This window comes from Coregonus clupeaformis, unplaced genomic scaffold (assembly GCF_020615455.1).
Source record: "Coregonus clupeaformis isolate EN_2021a unplaced genomic scaffold, ASM2061545v1 scaf0163, whole genome shotgun sequence".
Taxonomy (NCBI): domain Eukaryota; kingdom Metazoa; phylum Chordata; class Actinopteri; order Salmoniformes; family Salmonidae; genus Coregonus; species Coregonus clupeaformis.
In genome coordinates, this window is record NW_025533618.1 from 271,870 (window position 1) to 299,588 (window position 27,719).

Below are 27,719 nucleotides of genomic sequence, written 5' to 3' on the forward strand. Positions count from 1 at the left end.
ACTGAAATATTTTATTAAAGTAAAGTAATGTGAATAAATGATGGTTAATAAGTGATAATCAGTAATGGGCAGTCACTACCATCATGGGACTTGTAATAATTATTTTATTCTGTGTTGTTCTAGCATTCAACCCCCACAATGCATAGTGCATGTTACACAAAATAATCAACATCGAAAATCGTGATTTATTTTTAAATAATGAAACTGAACCGACCTCAAAATGCACTAATCGCTCAGCACAACCAATGGGATAATGGCTGGGATGATTTTTGCTTCTTTTGCAGTTCTCCAAATAGCATTTTAGAAAGAAATGCAGTAAATTAGCTTCAACATTCTTAACATTTCTTGGAAATACCTCCGGGACCCCACTAAAACAGACCCTGTACATTGATTACAATGAGAACAGGCTCTCTTGGGAAATCTCTGTTCTAAGATGGAAACCCAGTTTTGAGTTCACTAAAGATGTTGTCCTATTTAAAAGATGTTGTCCTATTTATGTCTCCTGTCCTGTCTAACAGTTTGCCTCTGAGGTGAGGTTTGAAGGTTTCTCCCTCAGAGCCCAGGATAGAGGGAACAGCCTGCTGCCTTCTGATCCAGACTCCCAGACCAGCTCTAACCACAAGCTACACTCGGAGGTGAGTAGTCCTATCCTACTCTACCGTATCCTACCCTACCCTACCCTTCCAGTTCTACCTGCTACTGACTCACTGTCCTACCTCCAACCTTCCAGTTCTACCTGCTACTGACTCACTGTCCTACCCTACCTCCAACCTTCCAGTTCTACCTGCTACTGACTCACTGTCCTACCCTACCTCCAACCTTCCAGTTCTACCTGCTACTGACTCACTGTCCTACCCTACCTCCAACCTTCCAGTTCTACCTGCTACTGACTCACTGTCCTACCCTACCTCCAACCTTCCAGTTCTACCTGCTACTGACTCACTGTCCTACCCTACCTCCAACCTTCCAGTTCTACCTGCTACTGACTCACTGTCCTACCCTACCTCCAACCTTCCAGTTCTACCTGCTACTGACTCACTGTCCTACCCTACCTCCAACCTTCCAGTTCTACCTGCTACTGACTCACTGTCCTACCCTACCTCCAACCTTCCAGTTCTACCTGCTACTGTCCTACCACCAGAATAAGTATCTCTACTCACTGAGACGCTGCTATGTAAACACAAAGCTTTTAATACTATGACTTGTTTTAGGGGTTAAAAGCAGACTCAAACTTACACTCCTACAGAATCCCTTAAGGTGTTTAAACCAAACGATTATTCACAACATATTCAAAGACTTTTTCAATTAAACACTGCTTAATAAAATTAAAAGCTTCAGCCATCTAACGGCAGAGAGAGAGAGAGAGAGAGAGAGAGAGAGAGAGAGAGAGAGAGAGAGAGAGAGAGAGAGAGAGAGAGAGAGAGAGAGAGAGAGAGAGAGAGAGAGAGAGAGAGAGAGAGAGAGAGAGAGAGAGAGAGAGAGAGAGAGAGAGAGAGAGAGAGAGAGAGAGAGAGAGAGAGAGAGAGAGAGAGAGAGAGAGAGAGAGAGAGAGAGAGAGAGAGAGAGAGAGAGAGAGAGAGAGAGAGAGAGAGAGAGAGAGAGAGAGAGAGAGAGAGAGAGAGAGAGAGAGAGAGAGAGAGAGAGAGAGAGAGAGAGAGAGAGAGAGAGAGAGAGAGAGAGAGAGAGAGAGAGAGAGAGAGAGAGAGAGAGAGAGAGAGAGAGAGAGAGAGAGAGAGAGAGAGAGAGAGAGAGAGAGAGAGAGAGAGAGAGAGAGAGAGAGAGAGAGAGAGAGAGAGAGAGAGAGAGAGAGAGAGAGAGAGAGAGAGAGAGAGAGAGAGAGAGAGAGAGAGAGAGAGAGAGAGAGAGAGAGAGAGAGAGAGAGAGAGAGAGAGAGAGAGAGAGAGAGAGAGAGAGAGAGAGAGAGAGAGAGAGAGAGAGAGAGAGAGAGAGAGAGAGAACAGTTAGTGTCCATGCTGCTGTCTCTCCGCTCCAGGCTCTGCTGTCATAAAAACCAGAGTGTGAAATGTTTCTCTAATGAATTTTCCACTACACATTAATCATGGAGCACCCATATTGATTAGCTAGTGTCGTTAAATTCCTTTTGGTTCCGTGACAGGCAGTATTTATGGTGATGATTATTATTGTTCTGGGAGAGTGTGTTTGTAGTAAAAATAATTGTGTTTATGGTGTTGTTGAGACAATGACTCACCATCTGTTGTCTCTGTGTAACTGTAGGAGAGAACATGTCTCCCGAGTGGCGCAGTGGTCTAAGGCACTGCATCGCAGTGCTAGCTGTGCCACTAGAGATCCTGGTTCGAATCCAGACTCTGTCGTAGCCGGCCGCGACCGGGAGACCCATTGGGCGGCGCACAATTGGCCCAGTGTCGTCCAGGGTAGGGGAGTTCGATTCCCACAGGGGGTATGAAAAATAATAATGTATGCACTAACTGTAAGTCGCTCTGGATAAGAGCGTCTGCTAAATGACTAAAATGTAACTGTGTAACTGAAGGAGGTGGGTGGTGGTGTTGACAGTGACTCACCATCTGTTGTCTCTCTGTCTCTCTCTCTCTCTCCCTCTCTCTCTCTCTCTCTCTCTCTCTCTCTCTCTCTCTCTCTCTCTCTCTCTCTCTCTCTCTCTCTCTCTCTCTCTCTCCCTCTCTCTCTCCCCCCCTCCCTCCAGGTGTTCCATTACTACCGGCCTGTTCTAGATCTAGTCCAGTTGGTGACTGTGTCAGATCTCCCCATCTTCCTCCGCTCCAGCACAGCGTTTCACCTGTATCCGTCACATCAGCTGATGACTGAGGTGTCCACATCTCAGATAAACTGTGCCTCTCAGATCTGTAAACGGGAGATATTTAACCACATAGCTGCTTTAAGGGAAGGGACTTTCCAAAATGTTACCAGCAGTTGTAGGTGAACTGCTAGACGGTCACGCTGAAAGTCAGACTGCAGATATGGTCATTTATTTACTGTCTGAACAGGTTTACCCTTGAACCTGCTTTGGGGATAATGAACTTTGTTCTTAGATAATGATTGGCCAGGTCTCATGTGACTGTATGCCTATGTAGACTGAACATGATATTTTTCTACTGTGATAACAGATCAAACCTTGTCATGTACAGTGTTGAAGGAAATAAGAAAGCGCTAGATACATCTCCCCAGTTATCTACATCTCCCCAGTTATCTACATCTCCCCAGTTATCTACACTTGTTCATTCCTTGACCTTTTCACTACAGGGAACTGTTCTCCAAATCACTAAAAGATAAACTGCTCCTTGATCAGTTCAGATCACTGTCTGGAAAGGTAAATAAATCAGTCAGTACTCCTCCATTGTGTGACTCATTATACTGTGACCCTATCAGTTAGTAGTAGTAGTAGTAGTAGTTAGTAGTAGTAGTAGTAGTAGTAGTTAGTAGTAGTAGGTAGTAGTAGTAGTAGTAGTAGGTAGTAGTAGTAGTAGTAGTAGTAGTAGTTAGTAGTAGTAGTTAGTAGTAGTAGAAGAACAACAACGGGGCGAATGCATACGGAAAGCTTGGGACTATAAGGTTCTATCTGAATTTGTGAGGAAATTGAGTTATTGACATAGCCTTGTTCTGTTCCATGTTGTCTACCTATATAGTACTCTAAATACCCACAATTCATATTGTTACGTTCAAAAGAATACACGATAACAATCACTGACACCATTCAAACCAATGAGGGTTCAGAACTTTAAAGCCAATTATCTCAGAATCATCTTTTTGCAGATAGAACTTTCTAGTTCCAAGCTCTAGATATGTCAAATAAGTGTTGCTTTACACTCCAGGTAGGGGCCCTGTTCTCTCTGTCCTGTATGGTCGGCTCCATGGCTCTGCCCCCTGCCTCTCAGTAGTATTACTGTAGTAGTGTGGTGTAGTATGTATAGTGATGTTGTGTCTCCAGGTAGGGGCCCTGTTCTCTCTGTCCTGTATGGTCGGCTCCATGGCTCTGCCCCCTGCCTCTCAGCTCAGCTCCCAGAAGTGGAAGGACTTCATAGCCAAGAGACCCAAGGCCCTGCCTGGTAGGTACTGAATGTGGATCGTCAGCTACAGCCCATGTGTGAGAAAAGGGACTGATGGTATAGGAACTATATATATTTAAACAAACATAATCAAGGCAACAAGGAGAACCAAGGCACTCTTTATACTATATAAAATTCCCTAGGCATTCCTATGGCTATTTCAGTACATACAGTGGGGAGAACAAGTATTTGATACACTGCCGATTTTGCAGGTTTTCCTACTTACAAAGCATGTAGAGGTCTGTCATTTTTATAATAGGTACACTTCAACTGTGAGAGATGGAATCTAAAACAAAAATCCAGAAAATCACATTGTATGATTTTTAAGTAATTCATTTGCATTTTATTGCATGACATAAGTATTTGATCACCTACCAACCAGTAAGAATTCCGTCTCTCACAGACCTGTTAGTTTTTCTTTAAGAAGCCCTCCTGTTCTCCACTCATTACCTGTATTAACTGCACCTGTTTGAACTCGTTACCTGTATAAAAGACACCTGTCCACACACTCAATCAAACAGACTCCAACCTCTCCACAATGGCCAAGACCAGAGAGCTGTGTAAGGACATCAGGGATAAAATTGTAGACCTGCACAAGGCTGGGATGGGCTACAGGACAATAGGCAAGCAGCTTGGTGAGAAGGCACCCTCGGTCTGGGGCTCCATGCAAGATCTCACCTCGTGGGGCATCAATGATCATGAGGAAGGTGAGGGATCAACCCAGAACTACACGGCAGGACCTGGTCAATGACCTGAAGAGAGCTGGGACCACAGTCTCAAAGAAAACCATTAGTAACACACTACGCCGTCATGGATTAAAATCCTGCAGCGCACGCAAGGTCCCCCTGCTCAAGCCAGCGCATGTCCAGGCCCGTCTGAAGTTTGCCAATGACCATCTGGATGATCCAGAGGAGGAATGGGCGAAGGTCATGTGGTCTGATGAGACAAAAATAGAGCTTTTTGGTCTAAACTCCACTCGCCGTGTTTGGAGGAAGAAGAAGGATGAGTACAACCCCAAGAACACCATCCCAGCCGTGAAGCATGGAGGTGGAAACATCATTCTTTGGGGATGCTTTTCTGCAAAGGGGACAGGGCCACTGCGCCGTATTGAGGGGAGGATGGATGGGGCCATGTATCGCGAGATCTTGGCCAACAACCTCCTTCCCTCAGTAAGAGCATTGAAGATGGGTCGTGGCTTGTTCTTCCAGCATGACAACGACCTAAAACACACAGCCAGGGCAACTAAGGAGTGGCTCCGTAAGAAGCATCTCAAGGTCCTGTAGTGGCCTAGCCAGTCTCCAGACCTGAACCCAATAGAAAATCTTTGGAGGGAGCTGAAAGTCTGTATTGCCCAGTGACAGCCCCGAAACCTGAAGGATCTGGAGAAGGTCTGTATGGAGGAGTGGGCCAAAATCCCTACTGCAGTGTGTGCAAACCTGGTCAAGACCTACAGGAAATGTATGATCTCTGTAATTGCAAACAAAGGTTTCTGTACCAAATATTAAGTTCTGCTTTTCTGATGTATCAAATACTTATGTCATGCAATAAAATGAAAATGAATTACTTAAAAATCATACAATGTGATTTTCTGGATTTTTGTTTTAGATTCCGTCTCTCACAGTTGAAGTGTACCTATGATAAAAATGACAGACCTCTACACGCTTTGTAAGTAGGAAAACCTGCAAAATCGGCAGTGTATCAAATACTTGTTCTCCCCACTGTATAACCTGGATGTGTATTCTTTATTTTAAACTAATTTTGACCTATTTGATTTGCCATAGTTCCAGATGTGGAGGTGAAGGGTGAGCGCGGACACTACTTCCTGTTGGTCCAGGGGTCAGAGGGCGGAGACTGCAAGGCCCGCATGATACACTCAGCCAATCAAATCAATGGAGCCGCTGCCATGGCAACCACCAATGGGCTTCTGAAAGAAAATTATTTGACGTCTTCAGGTAAGAAACTCTATTAAAAGAAAATCACGAACAAACAAATATCTACTCTGATTTGAAATGTTGTTTACAGTATGATTGGTGACTTACCTGTCAATGTCATGGACAGTATGAATGGTCTACTGTCAGCTTGATATAGAGCAGTCTTAAAAGGCCTCCTCTCTTTGAGGTAATTTACTGTTCCTTGGGTCTAAGGCGGTGCCTTCTTCAGGCTCCACAAGTTGAAAAGTACAAGAACAATCCCTCTAGCTGATGCTTTCATCCACCTCTCCATTTCATAACACTCAGTCTAGTTTTAATCATTTGAAAATGGTAGAATGACCCAAGGTATTTCTACTAGAAAGTTATGAATAGAAACTTGGAGCCTGAATTATAAACTGGCCCAACCACTATGTACTTCTTCCTTTAACTCCTCTTTCCTCTGAATCTTTAACTTGTTCCTCAACTAGATTCAGCCACGGGCTGATTTTTTTATTGAGCGGATGGTCAGGGGGCCGGAACATAATTACAGATAATTTGTAGACTGCAAATGTGACGGCAAGAAGCCCAAACAGATATAATATTTGACTAAAACATAATTATTTTAAGCCTTGCCTACATTTGTATACAGTCACATATCTTTTTTTTTTTTTTTGTCTTTTTTATGTCCGAAAATTTATTATATAAAAACCTTAAGAAAAACCCTGACATGTACCATTTTCCTTCTGAAAGAGAACAATATGGAGGAACAAGCAATGGTTCCTGAAAGGCCCTGTTCTGTTCTCCCCTTTTCTCTTTCTCCTCTCTCTCTCTCTCCCCTCTCTCTCTCGCTCTCTCTCTCTCTTTCTTTCTCTTTCTCTCGCTCTCTTTCTCTTGCCTCTCTCTCTCCTCTCTCTCCACTCCTCTCTCTCTCTCTCTCTGTCTCTCTCTCCTCTCTCTCTCCACTCTCTCTCTCTCTCTCTCTCTTTCTCTCACTCCTCTCTCTCTCTCTCTCTCTCTCTCTCTCCTCTCTCTCTCTCTGTCTCTCTCTCCCTCTCTCTGTCTCTCTCTCTCTCCACTCCTCTCTCTCTCTCTCTCTCTCTCTGTCTCTCTCTCCACTCCTCTCTCCCTCTCTCTCTCTCTCTCTCTGTCTGTCTCTCTCTCTCTGTCTCTCTGTCTCTCTGTCTCTCTCTCTCTCTCTCTCTCTCTCTCTGTCTCTCTGTCTATCTCTCTCTCTCTCTGTTTCGCTCTCTGTCACTCTTATACGACCCTCTGAGAACTTTGGTGAAACAGATTCAAGGCTGAAAGAGTCTCCTAACGGGCCGTAAAGTGAAGAGGCTAATTAGACCAAATGCTTTAATAGCTAATTAGAAGCCGTTGCATTATATGGAGGTTGTGTATTAAAGGTGTAATTAGCCGTGAGGAGAGCAAAAACCCAATTGGGCCTAAGTCAAGCCTCAGTCACTGCAGTGCATAGTAGTAAATGAGGATTGTGCTGTAACTAATCATTCATTACATTTAAATTTACGTCATTTAGCAGACGCTCTTATCCAGAGCGACTTACAAATAGGTGCATTCACCTTATAGCCAGTGGGATAACCACTTTACAATGTTTTTTTTTGGGGGGGGTAGAAGGATTACTTTATCCTATCCCAGGTATTCCTTAAAGAGGTGGGGTTTCAAATGTCTCCGGAAGGTGGTGAGTGACACCGCTGTCCTGGCGTCGTGAGGGAGCTTGTTCCACCATTGGGGTGCCAGAGCAGCGAACAGTTTTGACTGGGCTGAGCGGGAACTATGCTTCCGCAGAGGTAGGGGAGCCAGCAGGCCAGAGGTGGATGAACGCAGTGCCCTCGTTTGGGTGTAGGGACTGATCAGAGCCTGAAGGTACGGAGGTGCCGTTCCCCTCACTGCTCCGTAGGCAAGCACCATGGACTTGTAGCGGATGCGAGCTTCAACTGGAAGCCAGTGGAGTGTGCGGAGGAGCGGGGTGACGTGAGAGAACTTGGGAAGGTTGAACACCAGACGGGCTGCGGCATTCTGGATGAGTTGTAGGGGTTTAATGGCACAGGCAGGGGGCCCAGCCAACAGCGAGTTGCAGTAATCCAGACGGGAGATGACAAGTGCCTGGATTAGGACCTGTGCCGCTTCCTGTGTAAGGCAGGGTCGTACTCTCCGAATGTTGTAGAGCATGAACCTACAGGATCGGGTCACCGCCTTGATGTTAGCGGAGAACGACAAGGTGTTGTCCAGGGTCACGCCAAGGCTCTTCGCACTCTGGGAGGAGGACACAACGGAGTTGTCAACCGTGATGGCGAGATCATGGAACGGGCAGTCCTTCCCCGGGAGGAAGAGCAGCTCCGTCTTGCCGAGGTTCAGCATGAGGTGGTGATCCGTCATCCATACTGATATGTCTGCCAGACATGCAGAGATGCGATTCGCCACCTGGTTATCAGAAGGGGGAAAGGAGAAGATTAGTTGTGTGTCGTCAGCGTAGCAATGATAGGAGAGGCCATGTGAGGATATGACAGAGCCAAGTGACTTGGTGTATAGCGAGAATAGGAGAGGGCCTAGAACTAAGCCCTGGGGGACACCAGTGGTGAGAGCACGTGGTGCGGAGACAGCTTCTCGCCACGCCACTTGGTAGGAGCGACCGGTCAGGTAGGACGCAATCCAAGAGTGAGCCGCGCCGGAGATGCCCAGCTCGGAGAGGGTGGAGAGGAGGATCTGATGATTCACAGTATCAAAGGCAGCAGACAGGTCTAGAAGGACAAGAGCAGAGGAGAGAGAGTTAGCTTTAGCAGTGCGGAGAGCCTCCGTGACACAGAGAAGAGCAGTCTCAGTTGAATGACCAGTCTTGAAACCTGACTGGTTTGGATCAAGAAGGTCATTCTGAGAGATATAGCAAGAGAGTTGGCTAAAGACGGCACGCTCAAGAGTTTTGGAGAGAAAAGAAAGAAGGGATACTGGTCTGTAGTTGTTGACATCAGAGGGATCGAGTGTATGTTTTTTGAGAAGGGGTGCAACTCTCGCTCTCTTGAAGACGGAAGGGACATAGCCAGCGGTCAAGGATGAGTTGATCAGCGAGGTGAGGTAAGGGAGAAGGTCACCGGAGATGGTCTGGAGAAGAGAGGAGGGGATAGGGTCAAGCGGGCAGGTTGTTGGGCGGCCTGCCGTCACAAGTCGCAAGATTTTATCTGGAGAGAGAGGGGAGAAAGAAGTCAAAGCATAGGGTAGGGCAGTGTGAGCAGGACCAGCAGTGTCATTTGACTTAACAAACGAGGATCGGAGTTTGATAGTGTTAACGTATTGTTAATGAATGTAAACCTAATATGAATTCATGAGTCGTGTCAAGTTATTGAGAAAGGGTGAGTCAACCCAGAAGGCCAGACTGATTGATTGTTGTGGTGTAAACATCTTTCTTAATCTCCATTGATTAATAAAGCAATGCAGTATACTTGTATTAAACTCCCCTGTCTCCTCAATGCAGTATACTTGTATTAAACTCCCCTGTCTCCTCAATGCAGTATACTTGTATTAAACTCCCCTGTCTCCTCAATGCAGTATACTTGTATTAAAGTCCCCTGTCTCCTCAATGCAGTATACTTGTATTAAAGTCCCCTGTCTCCTCAATGCAGTATACTTGTATTAAAGTCCCCTGTCTCCTCAATGCAGTATACTTGTATTAAAGTCCCCTGTCTCCTCAATGCAGTATACTTGTATTAAAGTCCCCTGTCTCCTCAATGCAGTATACTTGTATTAAAGTCCCCTGTCTCCTCAATGCAGTATACTTGTATTAAAGTCCCCTGTCTCCTCAATGCAGTATACTTGTATTAAAGTCCCCTGTCTCCTCAATGCAGTATACTTGTATTAAACTCCCCTGTCTCCTCAATGCAGTATACTTGTATTAAAGTTCCCTGTCTCCTCAATGCAGTATACTTGTATTAAACTCCCCTGTCTCCTCAATGCAGTATACTTGTATTAAACTCCCCTGTCTCCTCAATGCAGTATACTTGTATTAAAGTTCCCTGTCTCCTCAATGCAGTATACTTGTATTAAACTCCCCTGTCTCCTCAATGCAGTATACTTGTATTAAACTCCCCTGTCTCCTCAATGCAGTATACTTGTATTAAAGTCCCCTGTCTCCTCAATGCAATGTACTTGTATTAAACTCCCCCTGTCTCCTTTGATAGCATTTGTGTTGCCACTTCATTTGAAGCCATGTTACCAGATTATTGACAATTCCAAAAAGCACTCCCACATCTGAGTTATGTTGCAGGTGCGTGGGAAAAATGTGATTACGTCAGAGAAAAGAGAAACCTGCACACTGCTCTTACTAATGTCACTTATGTTATTAAACCTTATTAAACTCCACGCATGCTAAACCTGCTGATTTAGAAGGTCCCGTGTTGATTGTATTTTCAACCAAGCAACTATCAGGAAATAACACTGAGCACATTTCACACTTTTACAGTGTTACTTTCATCAGCTGTTGTACAATATCATACAAAACATAGGAAAAACAGAATTTTGACTGCAGTGAGCCTTTAATAACATAAGTAACGCTAGCGAGAGCAGTGTGCAGGTTTCTCTTTTCTTTCACGTTATTGAGAAGGGTTCAGCCAATTGATTGATAAAGCAGTCCACGTGGTCGCCTCCCCCAGTTTCCACTACTACAGACTGGCTGCGCTCCCTGCCTTGTCTCCATGGAGACCAACTGCTACAGAGAGAGAGGAAGTTGGCCAAGGTGCAGACCCTGGTCCTAAAGGAGTGTCTGAGTAAGGACAACATCTCATTTTATTTACCCATGTAAGTCTTGTTGAGATAAAACTCGATTTTTCAAGAGATGCCTCATATCATATCTGACGCAGAATATATATTAAAATGTCTGTCCTCAGCACACTCCATTTCCATTTGCAGTTAACTTTATTGACACCAAATAGAGCCTAGCTAAATTACTTTTTTACAATTGCATTTTATTTAACCAGGTAAGTTATTGAGAACATTCTATTTTATATCTAGCATAGTTTAATAAAGCAAGTCAGTCTGTCTAGCAGCCAGACGGGTAAGTGGTTCGCTATGGGCCATCCTGGCTCGGACAAGGCTACTTACTGACTGTTATTGTTCCTTGACCAGGACGTAGAGAACAGGCAGACAAGCCAGCCTCAATACCAGTCAATGACCTGAAGGTCCTGCTCAGCCTGGCCAGAGAACAGTACCTCAAGATGCATGACTCTACCCTGCCTAAAGCTTCCAGCCTGCCTAAAGCTTCCAGCCTGCCTAAAGCCTCCACCCTGCCTAAAGCTTCCAGCCTGCCTAAAGCCTCCAGCCTGCCTAAAGCTTCCACCCTGTCTAAAGCTTCCAGCCTGCCTAAAGCTTCCAGCCTGCCTAAAGCCTCCAGCCTGCCTAAAGCTTCCAGCCTGCCTAAAGCCTCCAGCCTGCCTAAAGCCTCCAGCCTGCCTAAAGCTTCCAGCCTGCCTAAAGCTTCCAGCCTGCCTAAAGCCTCCAGCCTGCCTAAAGCCTCCAGCCTGCCTAAAGCTTCCAGCCTGCCTAAAGCTTCCAGCCTGCCTAAAGCCTCCAGGCTGCCTAAAGCCTCCAGCCTGCCTAAAGCTTCCAGCCTGCCTAAAGCCTCCAGGCTGCCCAGAGTTGAGCACTGTGGAGCAGAGGAGGAGAACCACACTATGAAGACTACAGGTATTCTGTTGTCCCACTCCCTCATGACTCCACTTAACACAGCGCAGTAATATGTATGTGTTATCCCTGAAACTGATTCCTACTAGAAACCTTGACTGATAACTGAAAAAACTGAAATGACTCTATTCCCATTCTAATGTAGAGTTCATTAAACACTCCCAACATGTTGACTGGCCGGAGAGAAGTGTTCTGCAGAACTATGAGAACCTCCAGAGGACTCGTCAGAAGCTGAGGTAAACTTGAATCATGGCGTTCACATCGGTACTTAACACCTCTCTTCCAACAACGATAAGCAAGCAAGTTGGCTTATGGGAATAGAAAGAGAGGCCGACAGTATCTTTTGGTTCCTGACACGTGACCCATGTAACCATCTCATCTGTGGTCTCCTCCTGCGGGTCTCCCTTCCCAGGTTTGGTCTGGAGGCTCGTCTGACTGTCTGCTGGGGCCTAAGGACGTCCAGGGCCAGAGAACCACCCCAGCCTTGCCTGGGGCCTAAGGACGTCCAGGGCCAGAGAACCACCCCAGCCTTGCCTGGGGCCTAAGGACGTCCAGGGCCAGAGAACCACCCCAGCCTTGCCTGGGGCCTAAGGACGTCCAGGGCCAGAGAACCACCCCAGCCTTGCCTGGGGCCTAAGGACGTCCAGGGCCAGAGAACCACCCCAGCCTTGCTGGATGCCAAAGAGCTGCTCAGGCACTTCACACCTGATGGCCTGCCCACCGGAGATCTGCAGCCTCTATTAGTCCAGAGACTAGGGTAACTATATTAGTCCAGAGACTAGGGTAACTATATTAGTCCAGAGACTAGGGTAACTATATTAGTCCAGAGACTAGGGTAACTATATTAGTCCAGAGACTAGGGTAACTATATTAGTCCAGAGAATAGGGTAACTATATTAGTCCAGAGACTAGGGTAACTATATTAGTCCAGAGAATAGGGTAACTATATTAGTCCAGAGACTAGGGTAACTATATTAGTCCAGAGACTAGGGTAACTATATTAGTCCAGAGACTAGGGTAACTATATTAGTCCAGAGACTAGGGTAACTATATTAGTCCAGAGACTAGGGTAACTATATTAGTCCAGAGACTAGGGTAACTATATTAGTCCAGAGACTAGGGTAACTATATTAGTCCAGAGACTAGGGTAACTATATTAGTCCAGAGACTAGGGTAACTATATTAGTCCAGAGACTAGGGTTACTATATTAGTCCAGAGACTAGGGTAACTATATTAGTCCAGAGACTAGGGTAACTATATATTCCTACAAGCTCCTCTGTAATATATAATGGTTTAATAGTATTGGCAAGAATAACATGAAAAAGAACACTGTTGGATTGGATGTATATACTGTTTTTCCACCACACGCTACAAACCAATTTAAATTACATCATTGAATCATTGCACCTCATCCACTACCGGTTCACTCACAATTCAGATACTTTAGGGAGTTGTTCAATTCAGATACTTTAGGGAGTTGTTCAATTCAGATACTTTAGGGAGTTGTTCAATTTAGATACTTTAGGGAGTTGTTCAATTCAGATACTTTAGGGAGTTGTTCAATTCAGATACTTTAGGGAGTTGTTCAATTCAGATACTTTAGGGAGTTGTTCAATTCAGATACTTTAGGAAGTTGTTCAATTCAGATACTTTAGGGAGTTGTTCAATTCAGATACTTTAGGGAGTTGTTCAATTCAGATACTTTAGGGAGTTGTTCAATTCAGATACTTTAGGGAGTTGTTCAATGCCTAAAATAAATGCTGTCAACATGTTTGTTGGTGCTTTCAAACGTTGAATAATCTGTTCATAACATTATCTTCCCTAGAGGAGAAACAACTCCATTCAGCAGACAACTATTCAGTTAGGATGTTTCAAATGCTCAGACACCATGTAGTGACGTGGATTTTATGTGGTTGTCTACTTCTGAGATGCATTAGAATCAAAGTGTTTCAGCTAATTTAATTCCTCTGATTCAAAGAGCTTTTATTGGACAGTGTTTTTTTTACAGAAGGCAGAGAAGAATACGTTTTTGTAGTAATTAATGTTCATTAAAAGAAACTCAAGAGACATTCTGGACATTTCAAGCTGTCAGTTGATTAGGAAGTTGTTTACAGACTGTGACGTCACGAGAGGCTACACAGCTTTCAGCGGGATTGCTCAAGTAGTGCAAGGAGACAAGGTTCAAACAAAACAAGGATTTTATTATAGGTCTTGGGAAATTAACGAAAATATAACAAAATTCTGTTCTCTTGTGGCTCTTTAAGGGTTAACAGTTCAGGGATGTCTCTTCCACATCCAAAGTCATACTTCTCACTCGCTCAGATAACTTTTCCCCAGCCTTACTGTAGTCCACGTTGCAGCTAGTGGCCAACCCAGCAAAAAGTCCTTCCAAATGTCTCTCCCGTATTTCCACAGGTGCATATATCCAAAGGTGAGTATTTCCCAAAGGTAAGTATCTCCAAATCCTTATATTCCTCATGGAAGTGGACGTGCAGCACTCTTGTCCTCCAGAGAGCCCAGGTTGGAGACTGTGTCTCTTCACCCCCACACACTCCCCTCCGTGTGTCTCTTCCCTTCCCAAACCTTCAGCTCATCAGCTCCTCATTTGTTTCAGCTGCGTGGGAAGATTGGCCATAGAGGGGTGGAGTTCCCGACCATACCAGCAGATGGAGCCATAGCTGTCTGGGTTTGCAGCCACCTCAGGGGGATGTAACGTCCCTCCAGGACACAGCCTCTCGTGACATCACACATCCCCCCTCCTCGGGACCGACGTCCTCGTCGGGGTAAAGGCAGCGAAGAAGGCATCACGCCGGGAGAGGGCGTCCGCATTGCCGTGGTGCTTGCCAGACTGCTCTCTCTTCAACTCCTCCAACTCTAGGACCAGGGACTCAGCCTCCTGTTGTCTCTCCTTGAGTTTCTTACTGAACGCATCAGCCTTGGTTTTAGCAGAGTTTAGCTTCTGTTGAGCAGCTTTCAGTTCCTTCTCTCTCTCTGCCTCCGCATTCTTCATCTTGTTCTCCAACACCTTGTACTTCTCCTCTGCCTTCTTCTGGACCTCCTTACTACTGCGCAGGGTCTCCTCACACTCCTCGATGGTCCTGCGCAGCCTCTCCAGCTCCTCCTGTTGCTTAGGGAAGGAGCTCTGTTGGAGTTTAGCCTGGAGGATATCTAACTCTTCTGTCTTCATGTCTAACTGTTGCTTTAACAAACGATACCTCTCAGCGGTCCCCTTCAGACCAGACAGTTCTTTGTCCAGATTCTGTAGCTCCGTCTCTGTGTCGGTCTGGGCACCTGCCATCCCTATCAGAGCCCGGGCGGGAGTGAGTAACTCGGAGGATTGCACCGGAGCCTTCCCAGGATGAGTCTTGCCTCTCCGTTTCCGAGGTACTCGGGTTAACCTCTCCTGAGACTCTCTCCAGAGTGGGTAAAAGGCTGGGCAGTCTCGTCCAATTAGGACAGGGACGGGGAGGGAATCAACCACCCCCGCCATCGTGTGTATGGTTCCCCGTGTGCTGGTCATTGTAAGTTCAGTAATGGGGTATTCTCTGGTGTCCCCATGGACACAGGAAACTGGGAGGACTTTCCCCGGGGTCAGACACGTTGGGCCCACCAAATCCTTACGCACCAGGGTGGCCCGGCTACCAGAATCCAGTAAGGCCTCCACATCATGGTGATTCACAGTTACCGGGCAGGTGGGGGGGTCGATCTGGGCCGCCATCTACGACTCCCAAGAGCGAGGCAAAACGGTGTGTGGGTGCTGAGCTGGAGGACTCCGCAGTGGGCATAGGTTCATCGGCTGGTTTCCCACACTGCCAGGAGATATGTCCCATCTCCCCACACCGGTAACACTGTCGAGTTTCCCCCTCCTGGTGTACTCTTCTTGGACCCGCCTGGTTTCTGGCTCCCCCTGGAGCCGGGATAAGTCCTGACGTGGCTGGGTTCGAGACCTTGGGGTCCTTTGGACGGGTTCTTCCCATTTGTGGTGGGGCCGCCCTCCTGGGGTCTTTTCGGGAAGCATTCAGCATCTCCGCTGTGGCCTGGTACTTTTCCACAGCTTCCACGGTCAGATCAGCCGTGGTCAAGGCCTGTTGACTGATGAACCGTTTTGCCTCATAAGGCAGGGCGCGTAGGTAACGATCCACCACAACGGCCTCCACCACCGCCGCTGCTGTATTCCTCTGCGGATCCAGCCATTTCCTTGCGATTCGGACAAGTTCATGCATCTGCGCCCGAGGAGGTTGGTCTGGTTGGAAGGTCCAGCTGTGAAAGCGCTGGGCCATACCAAACTTTGTGAGTCCATATCTGCTGAGGATCTCAGACTTCAGGGCATCATAGTCAGTAACCTGGTCAGGGCCCAGGTCCCGGACAGCATTCAGCGATTCCCCGGTTAGAAAGGGGGCTAACAGACCAACCCACTGTTGCTTGGGCCAGGCTTCCCTAGTGGCCGTGGCCTCAAATGCATGCAGGTATGCCTCAATGTCATCGGTAGCTCCCATCTTAGATATAAAGTCACTTGCCTTTATTGGGCGGGTATTTTGGACCACCCTCTGTCTCTGCAACTGCAATTCCTCTGCCTTCAGAAGGTTGGCTTTCTTTTGCTCCTCCAAGAGAGCCACGTTTGCTTGCATCTGGGCTTGCTGGCCAGCAACAAGGGCTTTCAATATGTCCTCCATTTCAGTCGGCGGGGAGCCTACGGCCAACTTGGAAAACTGGGTGATCAAACCTTCGGTATCCTCCTCTGACATGCACTATTAACGCTTGAGCGTGCCCGTATTCTCCACCATCTGTGACGTCACGAGAGGCTACACAGCTTTCAGCGGGATTGCTCAAGTAGTGCAAGGAGACAAGGTTCAAACAAAACAAGGATTTTATTATAGGTCTTGGGAAATTAACGAAAATATAACAAAATTCTGTTCTCTTGTGGCTCTTTAAGGGTTAACAGTTCAGGGATGTCTCTTCCACATCCAAAGTCATACTTCTCACTCGCTCAGATAACTTTTCCCCAGCCTTACTGTAGTCCACGTTGCAGCTAGTGGCCAACCCAGCAAAAAGTCCTTCCAAATGTCTCTCCCGTATTTCCACAGGTGCATATATCCAAAGGTGAGTATTTCCCAAAGGTAAGTATCTCCAAATCCTTATATTCCTCATGGAAGTGGACGTGCAGCACTCTTGTCCTCCAGAGAGCCCAGGTTGGAGACTGTGTCTCTTCACCCCCCACACACTCCCTCCGTGTGTCTCTTCCCTTCCCAAACCTTCAGCTCATCAGCTCCTCATTTGTTTCAGCTGCGTGGGAAGATTGGCCATAGAGGGGTGGAGTTCCCGACCATACCAGCAGATGGAGCCATAGCTGTCTGGGTTTGCAGCCACCTCAGGGGGATGTAACGTCCCTCCAGGACACAGCCTCTCGTGACATCACAAGACTTAATCAGGTTGGGTGCAGAGGACAGGAGGGTTTTAGTTTAACTTCAGATAGCTGCAGGACTGCGTGTTCTTTGCTGCAGTCTTGGATTTAATTAGAAAGTGTTCACAGCTCCTGTCCAACAGTGTGTGTCTGTGTGTGTCTCCAGGGGAAATACATTCCACATGTCTCCAGACCTGACCCCCAGGAAAGTGACCCAGCTCCCCTTCAACCAGGCAGCCAGCTCCCACTACCACGGAATAGAGTAGGTGTCTTTATACGTACAGTAACCCTACCACTACCACGGAATGAAGGTTCATCTACACATCTGTCTCTTGGGGTAGAGTACTTACAGTATCTCTAATCACCTGAGGGCCTGACGACACAACTAGCTCCAGGACATGTACCTGTGTAGTGTAAAGACACTGATCTAGATTCATCTCTCTCTTTAAGAGATGTCTCCCACACTACCTCCTGAGGTTGACATCTACACCACATACCCCCCTCTGAGTGGTTCTCCCACACCACATGTCCCTGCAAGAATTACCTTAATACCTGTACAGCGTTTGTGCTCTGTTAGACAGATAGAAAATGAAAGGCTTTTAAAATATCCACACATTTGTGAATCATTGCATTAGTCAAGTGAGCAACACTATGTACAATATGGATTTGATGAGAAGCTCCTGTATAGTTTGAATTGCGATCCTTATTTTGTTAGTCTATATTCTGTGGTATTTACGGTATATGCTAATAGCTGCACCAACACATGAAGCAGGAATGTGGCTTTGGACACACCACATCCACGGCTAGTGTTAACAGGAGGCTCACTGTCAGACCCCTCTGTCTCTGTGTCCTGGCTCACTATCAGACCCCTCTGTGTACTGGCTCACTGTCAGACCCCTCTGTCTCTGTGTCTTGGCTCACTATCAGACCCCTCTGTGTACTGGCTCACTGTCAGACCCCTCTGTCTCTGTGTCCTGGCTCACTATCAGACCCCTCTGTGTACTGGCTCACTGTCAGACCCCTCTGTCTCTGTGTCCTGGCTCACTTTCAGACCCCTCTGTCTCTGTGTCCTGGCTCACTATCAGACCCCTCTGTGTACTGGCTCACTGTCAGACCCCTCTGTCTCTGTGTCTTGGCTCACTATCAGACCCCTCTGTGTACTGGCTCACTGTCAGACCCCTCTGTCTCTGTGTCCTGGCTCACTATCAGACCCCTCTGTGTACTGGCTCACTGTCAGACCCCTCTGTCTCTGTGTCCTGGCTCACTATCAGACCCCTCTGTCTCTGTGTCCTGGCTCACTGTCAGACCCCTCTGTCTCTGTGTCCTGGCTCACTGTCAGACCCCTCTGTCTCTGTGTCCTGGCTCACTGTCAGACCCCTCTGTCTCTGTGTCCTGGCTCACTGTCAGACCCCTCTGTCTCTGTGTCCTGGCTCACTATAAGACCCCTCTGTATCTGTGTCCTGGCTCACTGTCAGACCCCTCTGTGTCCTGGTTCACTGTCAGACCCCTCTGTGTACTGGCTCACTGTCAGACCCCTCTGTCTCTGTGTCCTGGCACACTGTCAGACCCTTCTGTCTCTGTGTCCTGGCTCACTGTCAGACCCCTCTGTCTCTGTGTCCTGGCTCACTATAAGACCCCTCTGTCTCTGTGCCTGGCTCACTATCAGACCCCTATGTGTATTGGCTCACTGTCAGACCCCTCTGTCTCTGTGCCTGGCTCACTATCAGACCTCTCTGTGTACTGGCTCACTGTCAGACCCCTCTGCCTCTGTGTCCTGGCTCACTGTCAGACCCCTCTGTCTATGTGTCCTGGCTCACTATAAGACCCCTCTGTCTCTGTGCCTGGCTCACTATCAGACCGCTATGTGTATTGGCTCACTGTCAGACCCCTCTGTCTCTGTGTCCTGGCTCACTGTCAGACCCCTCTGTGTACTGGCTCACTGTCAGACCCCTCTGTCTCTGTGTCCTGGCTCACTGTCAGACCCCTCTGTGTACTGGCTCACTGTCAGACCCCTCTGTCTCTGTGTCCTGGCTCACTATAAGACCCCTCTGTATCTGTGTCCTGGCTCACTGTCAGACCCCTCTGTGTCCTGGTTCACTGTCAGACCCCTCTGTGTACTGGCTCACTGTCAGACCCCTCTGTCTCTGTGTCCTGGCACACTGTCAGACCCTTCTGTCTCTGTGTCCTGGCTCACTGTCAGACCCCTCTGTCTCTGTGTCCTGGCTCACTATAAGACCCCTCTGTCTCTGTGCCTGGCTCACTATCAGACCCCTATGTGTATTGGCTCACTGTCAGACCCCTCTGTCTCTGTGCCTGGCTCACTATCAGACCTCTCTGTGTACTGGCTCACTATAAGACCCCTCTGTCTCTATGCCTGGCTCACTATCAGACCTCTCTGTGTACTGGCTCACTGTCAGACCCCTCTGCCTCTGTGTCCTGGCTCACTGTCAGACCCCTCTGTCTATGTGTCCTGGCTCACTATAAGACCCCTCTGTCTCTGTGCCTGGCTCACTATCAGACCGCTATGTGTATTGGCTCACTGTCAGACCCCTCTGTCTCTGTGTCCTGGCTCACTGTCAGACCCCTCTGTGTACTGGCTCACTGTCAGACCCCTCTGTCTCTGTGTCCTGGCTCACTGTCAGACCCCTCTGTGTACTGGCTCACTGTCAGACCCCTCTGTCTCTGTGTCCTGGCTCACTGTCAGACCACTCTGTCTCTGTGTCCTGGCTCACTATAAGACCCCTCTGTCTCTGTGTCCTGGCTCACTATCAGACCCCTCTGTGTACTGGCTCACTGTCAGACCCCTCTGTCTCTGTGTCCTGGCTCACTGTCAGACCCCTCTGTCTCTGTGTCCTGGCTCACTATCAGACCCCTCTGTGTCCTGGCTCACTGTCAGACCCCTCTGTCTCTGTGTCCTGGCTCACTGTCAGACCCCACTGTGTACTGGCTCACTGTCAGACCCCTCTGTCTCTGTGTCCTGGCTCACTATAAGACCCCTCTGTCTCTGTGTCCTGGCTCACTATAAGACCCCTCTGTCTCTTTGTCCTGGCTCACTATAAGACCCCTCTGTGTACTGGCTCACTGTCAGACCCCTCTGTCTCGGTGTCCTGGCTCACTATAAGACCCCTCTGTCTCTGTGTCCTGGCTCACTATAAGACCCCTCTGTGTACTGGCTCACTGTCAGACCCCTCTGTCTCTGTGTCCTGGCTCACTATAAGAACCCTCTGTCTCTGTGTCCTGGCTCACTATAAGACCCCTCTGTCTCTGTGTCCTGGCTCACTATAAGAACCCTCTGTCTCTGTGTCCTGGCTCACTATAAGACCCCTCTGTCTCTGTGTCCTGGCTCACTATCAGACCCCTCTGTCTCTGTGTCCCGGCTCACTATCAGACCCCTCTGTCTCTATGTCCTGGCTCACTATCAGCTCTTCTTCTCCCTTGTCAAGTTCTGCCAACTCATGAGAGAGACCCGTCTTGTTCTGATGCTAATTTAGTCCTCATCTTTCAGTTTTGATCTATTATTACATTTTACATTTACATTATTAACTACTACCTTATTGGCTATCTATCGTCCAGACTTGTCTTTGTTTTGAATCACTAATCTCTTGGCCCTACCCAGGTTCTGTCTGGACGAGCAGAGCCACAAGGCCTTGGACCGGGACCAGGGCTTTGTCCGGCTGCAGTCTCGTCTGATTCGCTACGAGACCCAGACAACCTGCTCCAAGGAGCCTTGTCCCGTCCCCTTTGCCTTGAGCCCTGCCCCCTCGCCGGCCGTGCTGTCTGAACCAGGAAGTGTCCCGGACGGAGAGGCCCTCCTTAACTCTGACCTGCCCAGGATCAAGAGACGATCCTGGGATACAGACGCCATCCACTCCAATAAGAGGTTAGTGAGGATTGTATGGTCCTCTGTAGCTCAGCTGGTAGAGCATGGCTCTTGCAACGCCAGGATAGTGGGTTTGATTCCCAGGGCCAACTATACATAAAAAAATGCATGCACGCATGACTGTGAGTCGCTTTGGATAAAAGCATCAGCTAAATGGCATATTAGGAGCATCGTGTTCTATATAGGCAAAGGTTACGTACATACAACCTGTGGTCTAGAGCAGGTGCTAGAGGTCAACCAATATATTCAACAGAAGATTTTCGCACACTGATTTTAAGCTCCCATCTTTGTTATTGAAACAATGTTTCCAGCCTTAGGTTACCGAAGGTGGAACTACATTTACATTTACATTTACGTCATTTAGCAGACGCTCTTATCCAGAGCGACTTACAAATTGGTGCTTTCACCCTATAGCCAGTGGGATAACCACTTTACAATATATATATATATATATATATATATATATTTTTTTTTTTATGGGGGGGGGTAGAAGGATTACTTTATCCTATCCCAGGTATTCCTTAAAGAGGTGGGGTTTCAAATGTCTCCGGAAGGTGGTGAGTGACTCCGCTGTCCTGGCGTCGTGAGGGAGCTTGTTCCACCATTGGGGTGCCAGAGCAGCGAACAGTTTTGACTGGGCTGAGCGGGAACTATGCTTCCGCAGAGGAAGGGGAGCCAGCAGGCCAGAGGTGGATGAACGCAATGCCCTCGTTTGGGTGTAGGGACTGATCAGAGCCTGAAGGTACGGAGGTGCCGTTCCCCTCACAGCTACTAGGCTTGAAACGTTGTAACAATAAACTTCATAGGGGAATAGATTACAGTGTGATAGTCCTCTACTGCTAGGTTGAATTGGCCACCCCACTATCTCTACTCATGTTACATTTCACCTTGGGATGTTTGCAGGCTCAGTATATTTGTTCATCAAATCCCAGAGTTTACACACAAATGGAACAATGAGACAGATATTTCATCGGATGTATAGATGTGAAGCATCTGCTTGGCTTTTCCACTCACTACCAAATATGGTAGCGAGAGGAAGCCCAGTGGCCGGCAGTGGGAGAAGATGGGGACGAGACGGATTTTAGCCGACATTCTGCACATTTTATCATCGATGAAAACATTGAATGTAAATACAGTTTTCTGTTCCCAAAACTAGAATCTGTTAAGATCAGAGTGTACTAAGTTTTGTAGACTTTACCCTTTGCCAAAGTTTTTTTTTAATTGTGTTGTTTAGAAAGAGTGCAAAGGCGAACAGAGTTATTACACACGCGCACTTCACAGAGTAGGCGTTCCCTAACGGAAATATGTAAATGTGTGCTAGAAACGAGGCAATAGAATTTCGCTAGCTCGTGCTTGGCTCTGCCCACCTCCTTGCTTGTTCTGCCCACTGTGACTCATTTGTTCCCATTTGAAACGACGGGCTGTGGTCTATCTTGGTTTAGTTATAAAAGTATTTGGTTTACATGTGGTTTGACTGGACTCCAGTCTGTTAACTAGCGATAATAGAGTCTGTCAGTCACTTCCCCTTTCTCTTATCAACAGGATTTCTCAGTTCCCTTTGATCAGAAACAACAGGATTTCTCTTATTTTTTCTATTTAGGTCATCAGTGTTTTATCTTGGTTGTTGTTTACATGTCCCCTGTGTTATCGCCAGTCATTCAGTCACGTTCCTCTATAGTTGAGTCATACTGACATCTTAACAAGACAACTAGTCCCTAGAAAGTGGCTGTCAGATCTAATATATGATAGTAGTAGAAAATGCTGTTCCAGTTCTGAGGTATTCACTCTGTCTGAAGAGTACAGATCACGTTTCACCTTAAACTTCAAACACACACGCACGCAAGCACGCACGCAAGCACGCACGCGCACACACACACACACACACACACACACACACACACACACACACACACACACACACACACACACACACACACACGCACAGGGAGAGAGGAGGGGGAAAGATTGTTCCCTTCTGCAGTTATTCTTCTCTACGGACTGTTAATAGTTTACCGTGACTCTGCAGCACATTCCATTGCTGACTCTTAATGCATATAGATACAGGGTTGATCCCAAATGGCACCCTATTCCCAATATAGTGCACTACTTTTGAACGGGGCCACACAGGGTAGAAGCAGTGCACTAAATCGGGAATAGGGTGCCTGCCATTTGGGAGGCAGAAGCCGTGTAGTCCGTGGTCAGCATATTGTCTTTCAAAGTGGAACTGAATGGTATTATTCACACATTGATACCCTTTTTATATGTACTTGTTTTATGTGACACCCATTTAGTTACTGTGAAATTAGATATTGGTCTGCTGAGGATGGTTTTTATTGCCGTGGCGATGTGACCAGCATATAGAAATGATGTTTCCATAATGAATATCAAATGATATAGCCTCGTAGCCTTAATGATGTAATATGATGTCAGAAAGCAACAGGATGATGCCTCTCTAAATGACTTTCTAGATTCATATTTTTTTAGGAGTTGGCTACTGTGTAATTACATAGAGAATAAATATGTTGTCTGTTGCCATGGAATTGAACCTTAATTGATTATGGTGACAGCTGAAGTCATTAGGAGTAGATTCACAGTAGTCTTTCTGGCAGAGACGGTGACACCACTCTGTCAAAATGTATTGTCTGTCTGTGTGTCTGTGTTGTCCAGGCTGGCCAAGTCAGAGAGCAGTGAGTCCCTGGGCTCTGGTAGCAGTGGTACTGATACCCACCCTGCTGTGAGAGCCTTGAGACTGCAGAATACCAGGTCTCAGTCCACCTCCTCTATCTCAGCCCTGAGACTGGCCCCCCTTGGCCCCCAGGGGCCCGAGAAGCACCATCCTGACCCCCCACAGAGCCACAGAGCCCCCCAGGCCCAGGGACACGGGCGGGGACAGGCAGAGGACAAGGCCAGCAAGGAGTCTCGCTCCCAGAAACATGTCCGGGTAAGAGTCCATACTGGCTGATGATGACTTGTTGTATCTGTTGGGGAAATATTTCTGTGTTGTACAGCATGTAGATATTCACATAGATAGACACAGAGTATTTATCTCTATAGACAGACACACATCTAAATGTCTAGTCTTCCATTAGGTTATGCTGTGCTAAATTGCCATATCATAGCCCCCCAACTAGGTAACTACGACATGATGACGCTGCACCAGATCTTTAACGACAACTGTACATTCCTTTCTGTCCTTCCACAATGTTAAGCTCCGTGAGATAAGAGTTTCAGTTTCAAGGGACAAGACCTTGAGCTGTTCTGATTACTACGCAAACCTGAGCTTATCAACCACAAGAACAACGACGTGACCCCATTGAGAAAAATACAGGTTTATTTAGAGCAGGGATGGGCGACTGGCGTCCCCCCTTTTTTTCTAGGTCCGCGGATACATTTTCAAAGACAAAAAAAAACTAAGTCGGGGTCACAACTTACTGATCAGAGTTAGAATAGCAATTTCTAAATGTGTTTGTGAATCAGCAGTTTTTATCTTGTTATATCAGTCACTGACAGTCACTCAATTAGCTCATGTCAGCTAACATGTTTTATATTGGTAAGTTAGTCTAAGGGGGGGGGGTTGCTAAAACGTTTTGCTTCAAGGTGGGGGTATGGATGTGGGTACACAGACCCGCGAGCCACTGCGGCCCCCCATGATAAGTTCAGGTTTTTTGTGGCCCCCACCCCCATCAAAGTTGCCCATCCCTGATTTAGAGAAATGTCAGTGATTCCCATTGATACCGACACGCAGAGGGTTTTCTGTCATTTCTGTTCTAGATGCTGAAAGACGTTGTGGCGAAGACGCTGAAGCATCATGGGATCACCAGAGAACATAAGTGCCTTGCCGCCTGCAGTCAAAGACTGTTTGAAATCTCTAAATTCTATCTGAAGGTTTGTCTCCTGTTCCCGTTCTTTGAATTTGACATTTAGCACCAACAGTGAGTTAACGTGAAAACCTCAAGTCCCTTGGCCCCTCTTTGAAAAAGTTTTTCAATGATAGAATGACAACTAAGACCGTGTAAGACAGATAGGATTGTTTTGAATTGCCTTGTCCTAAACTTTTTTTAATTTTAATGGTGGTTCTACATTCATATCATTTGCCCTGTTCAACTATGTGCATAGGAGGCACAGTCAACATTTTGCAACCGACAACTGCAGTATGTTAATGTTGTGGGTCTACTGTCACCCCAGAGACTATAGAGAGAGAAGCTGGCTGTCTGTCCTGCCTATAGCAGCTGACTGTAACGTCGTCACCCCAGAGACTATAGAGAGAGAAGCTGGCTGTCTGTCCTGCCTATAGCAGCTGACTGTAACGTCGTCACCCCAGAGACTATAGAGAGATAAGCTGGCTGTCTGTCCTGCCTATAGCAGCTGACTGTAACGTCGTCACCCCAGAGACTATAGAGAGAGAAGCTGGCTGTCTGTCCTGCCTATAGCAGCTGACTGTAACGTCGTCACCCCAGAGACTATAGAGAGAGAAGCTGGCTGTCTGTCCTGCCTATAGCAGCTGACTGTAACGTCGTCACCCCAGAGACTATAGAGAGAGAAGCTGGCTGTCTGTCCTGCCTATAGCAGCTGACTGTAACGTCATCACCCCAGAGACTATAGAGAGATAAGCTGGCTGTCTGTCCTGCCTACAGCAGCTGACTGTAACGTCGTCACCCCAGAGACTATAGAGAGAGAAGCTGGCTGTCTGTCCTGCCTACAGCAGCTGACTGTAACGTCGTCACCCCAGAGACTATAGAGAGAGAAGCTGGCTGTCTGTCCTGCCTATAGCAGCTGACTGTAACGTCGTCACCCCAGAGACTATAGAGAGAGAAGCTGGCTGTCTGTCCTGCCTACAGCAGCTGACTGTAACGTCGTCACCCCAGAGACTATAGAGAGAGAAGCTGGCTGTCTGTCCTGCCTATAGCAGCTGACTGTAACGTCGTCACCCCAGAGACTATAGAGAGATAAGCTGGCTGTCTGTCCTGCCTACAGCAGCTGACTGTAACGTCGTCACCCCAGAGACTATAGAGAGAGAAGCTGGCTGTCTGTCCTGCCTATAGCAGCTGACTGTAACGTCGTCACCCCAGAGACTATAGAGAGAGAAGCTGGCTGTCTGTCCTGCCTATAGCAGCTGACTGTAACGTCGTCACCCCAGAGACTATAGAGAGAGAAGCTGGCTGTCTGTCCTGCCTATAGCAGCTGACTGTAACGTCGTCACCCCAGAGACTATAGAGAGAGAAGCTGGCTGTCTGTCCTGCCTATAGCAGCTGACTGTAACGTCGTCACCCCAGAGACTATAGAGAGAGAAGCTGGCTGTCTGTCCTGCCTATAGCAGCTGACTGTAACGTCGTCACCCCAGAGACTATAGAGAGATAAGCTGGCTGTCTGTCCTGCCTATAGCAGCTGACTGTAACGTCGTCACCCCAGAGACTATAGAGAGATAAGCTGGCTGTCTGTCCTGCCTATAGCAGCTGACTGTAACGTCGTCACCCCAGAGACTATAGAGAGAGAAGCTGGCTGTCTGTCCTGCCTATAGCAGCTGACTGTAACGTCGTCACCCCAGAGACTATAGAGAGAAGCTGGCTGTCTGTCCTGCCTATAGCAGCTGACTGTAACGTCGTCACCCCAGAGACTATAGAGAGAGAAGCTGGCTGTCTGTCCTGCCTACAGCAGCTGACTGTAACGTCGTCACCCCAGAGACTATAGAGAGAGAAGCTGGCTGTCTGTCCTGCCTATAGCAGCTGACTGTAACGTCGTCACCCCAGAGACTATAGAGAGAGAAGCTGGCTGTCTGTCCTGCCTATAGCAGCTGACTGTAACGTCGTCACCCCAGAGACTATAGAGAGAGAAGCTGGCTGTCTGTCCTGCCTATAGCAGCTGACTGTAACGTCGTCACCCCAGAGACTATAGAGAAAGATGAGCACACTTGACCTGGAAGTACATAATAACCTGACTGAGAGACGTATAACCAACCTACTCTCAGAGCACGTCAGTTACAGAGACACGCGTGTGTCACAATGTATTCCTTTTCTCCGAAAGGATCTGAAAACGTCCAGGGGTCTTCATGAGGAAATGAAGAAAGCAGCCAGCAGCAATGCCAAGCAGGTAACCTGTCAACCGTTCATTACATATTTTACCCTCCCCTTACCAAGGCATGCTTTCAATCATGTACTTCAGAAGTCAAGGGGTATTCAGGTAGAAATTGTTCATGAAGAGTTAGGAAATGATATGGCTTGCAGCTTTTAAACAGACCCATATGTTTTTATGTATTCTCTTGCAGGTCATTGATTGGGTTACGGAGAGGGCCTGTAAGTGAAGAGGGAAGTTGAAGAATCACTAGTGGTTTCAGACTGGTTTTACAGTCACAGCAAACAGCAAGCATCACTGGAATGTAGTTTCACCACGCAAACATCTGTCAGGATGTGAAAGTGTGATTAGCATTTTTCTTTATCTTTTAAGAACATCATTGACTGTCAGTTCTAGGGCAGCCTTTCATAGTAATTACATTGTTTATGTTAATGAGTTCTCTTTTATGTTGTTTTAATGGGAAGTTCCAAGGAGAACTGGGAGGTTTTTGTCTTTTAGATGTGTTGACATGGTTTATTGAACCTGTGTGTATGTCTCTGTTTGTAGTAAAGTATTGGTAGAAATTTAGATATCTGTATTTCTTTTAGTTGTGCCATAGATTTTATGGAACATAATAAAATGTGTTTTGTGATCTTGTGTGCATACTACGACTGTTCTGTGCAGCACAACACTTTCTGTAAGAACACTGTCAGTGTCTATTGACTTAACATTAGTCTATCGAGGTTCACAGTAG

The 27,719-nt window shown here is 47.2% G+C and overlaps 1 protein-coding gene across 1 annotated transcript; it reads left to right on the plus strand.

Annotated features, from left to right (window-relative positions):
- The first annotated feature begins 125 nt into the window (after positions 1-125).
- Positions 126-27,572, plus strand: LOC121543788 (mdm2-binding protein-like). Its single transcript, XM_045213865.1, has 15 exons — positions 126-635; positions 2,681-3,304; positions 3,807-4,040; positions 5,822-5,992; positions 10,609-10,722; positions 11,081-11,638; positions 11,781-11,871; positions 12,048-12,145; positions 12,191-12,392; positions 17,204-17,299; positions 20,654-20,917; positions 23,585-23,858; positions 24,689-24,802; positions 26,939-27,004; positions 27,180-27,572. The coding sequence occupies exons 3-15, from the start codon at positions 3,908-3,910 to the stop codon at positions 27,213-27,215; spliced, it is 2,217 nt and encodes a 738-aa protein (XP_045069800.1). The 5' UTR covers positions 126-635; positions 2,681-3,304; positions 3,807-3,907; the 3' UTR covers positions 27,216-27,572.
- Positions 27,573-27,719: the final 147 nt, after the last annotated feature.

Bases quoted from the DNA above. Each gene is read 5' to 3' on its own strand.
- LOC121543788 (XM_045213865.1), top strand. From the start codon at position 3,908: ATGTTGTGTCTCCAGGTAGGGGCCCTGTTCTCTCTGTCCTGTATGGTC. The intron at 10,723-11,080 runs GTAAGGACAACA...TTCCTTGACCAG, and splicing joins GGTCCTAAAGGAGTGTCTGA to GACGTAGAGAACAGGCAGAC. The intron at 20,918-23,584 runs GTTAGTGAGGAT...TGTGTTGTCCAG, and splicing joins GCCATCCACTCCAATAAGAG to GCTGGCCAAGTCAGAGAGCA.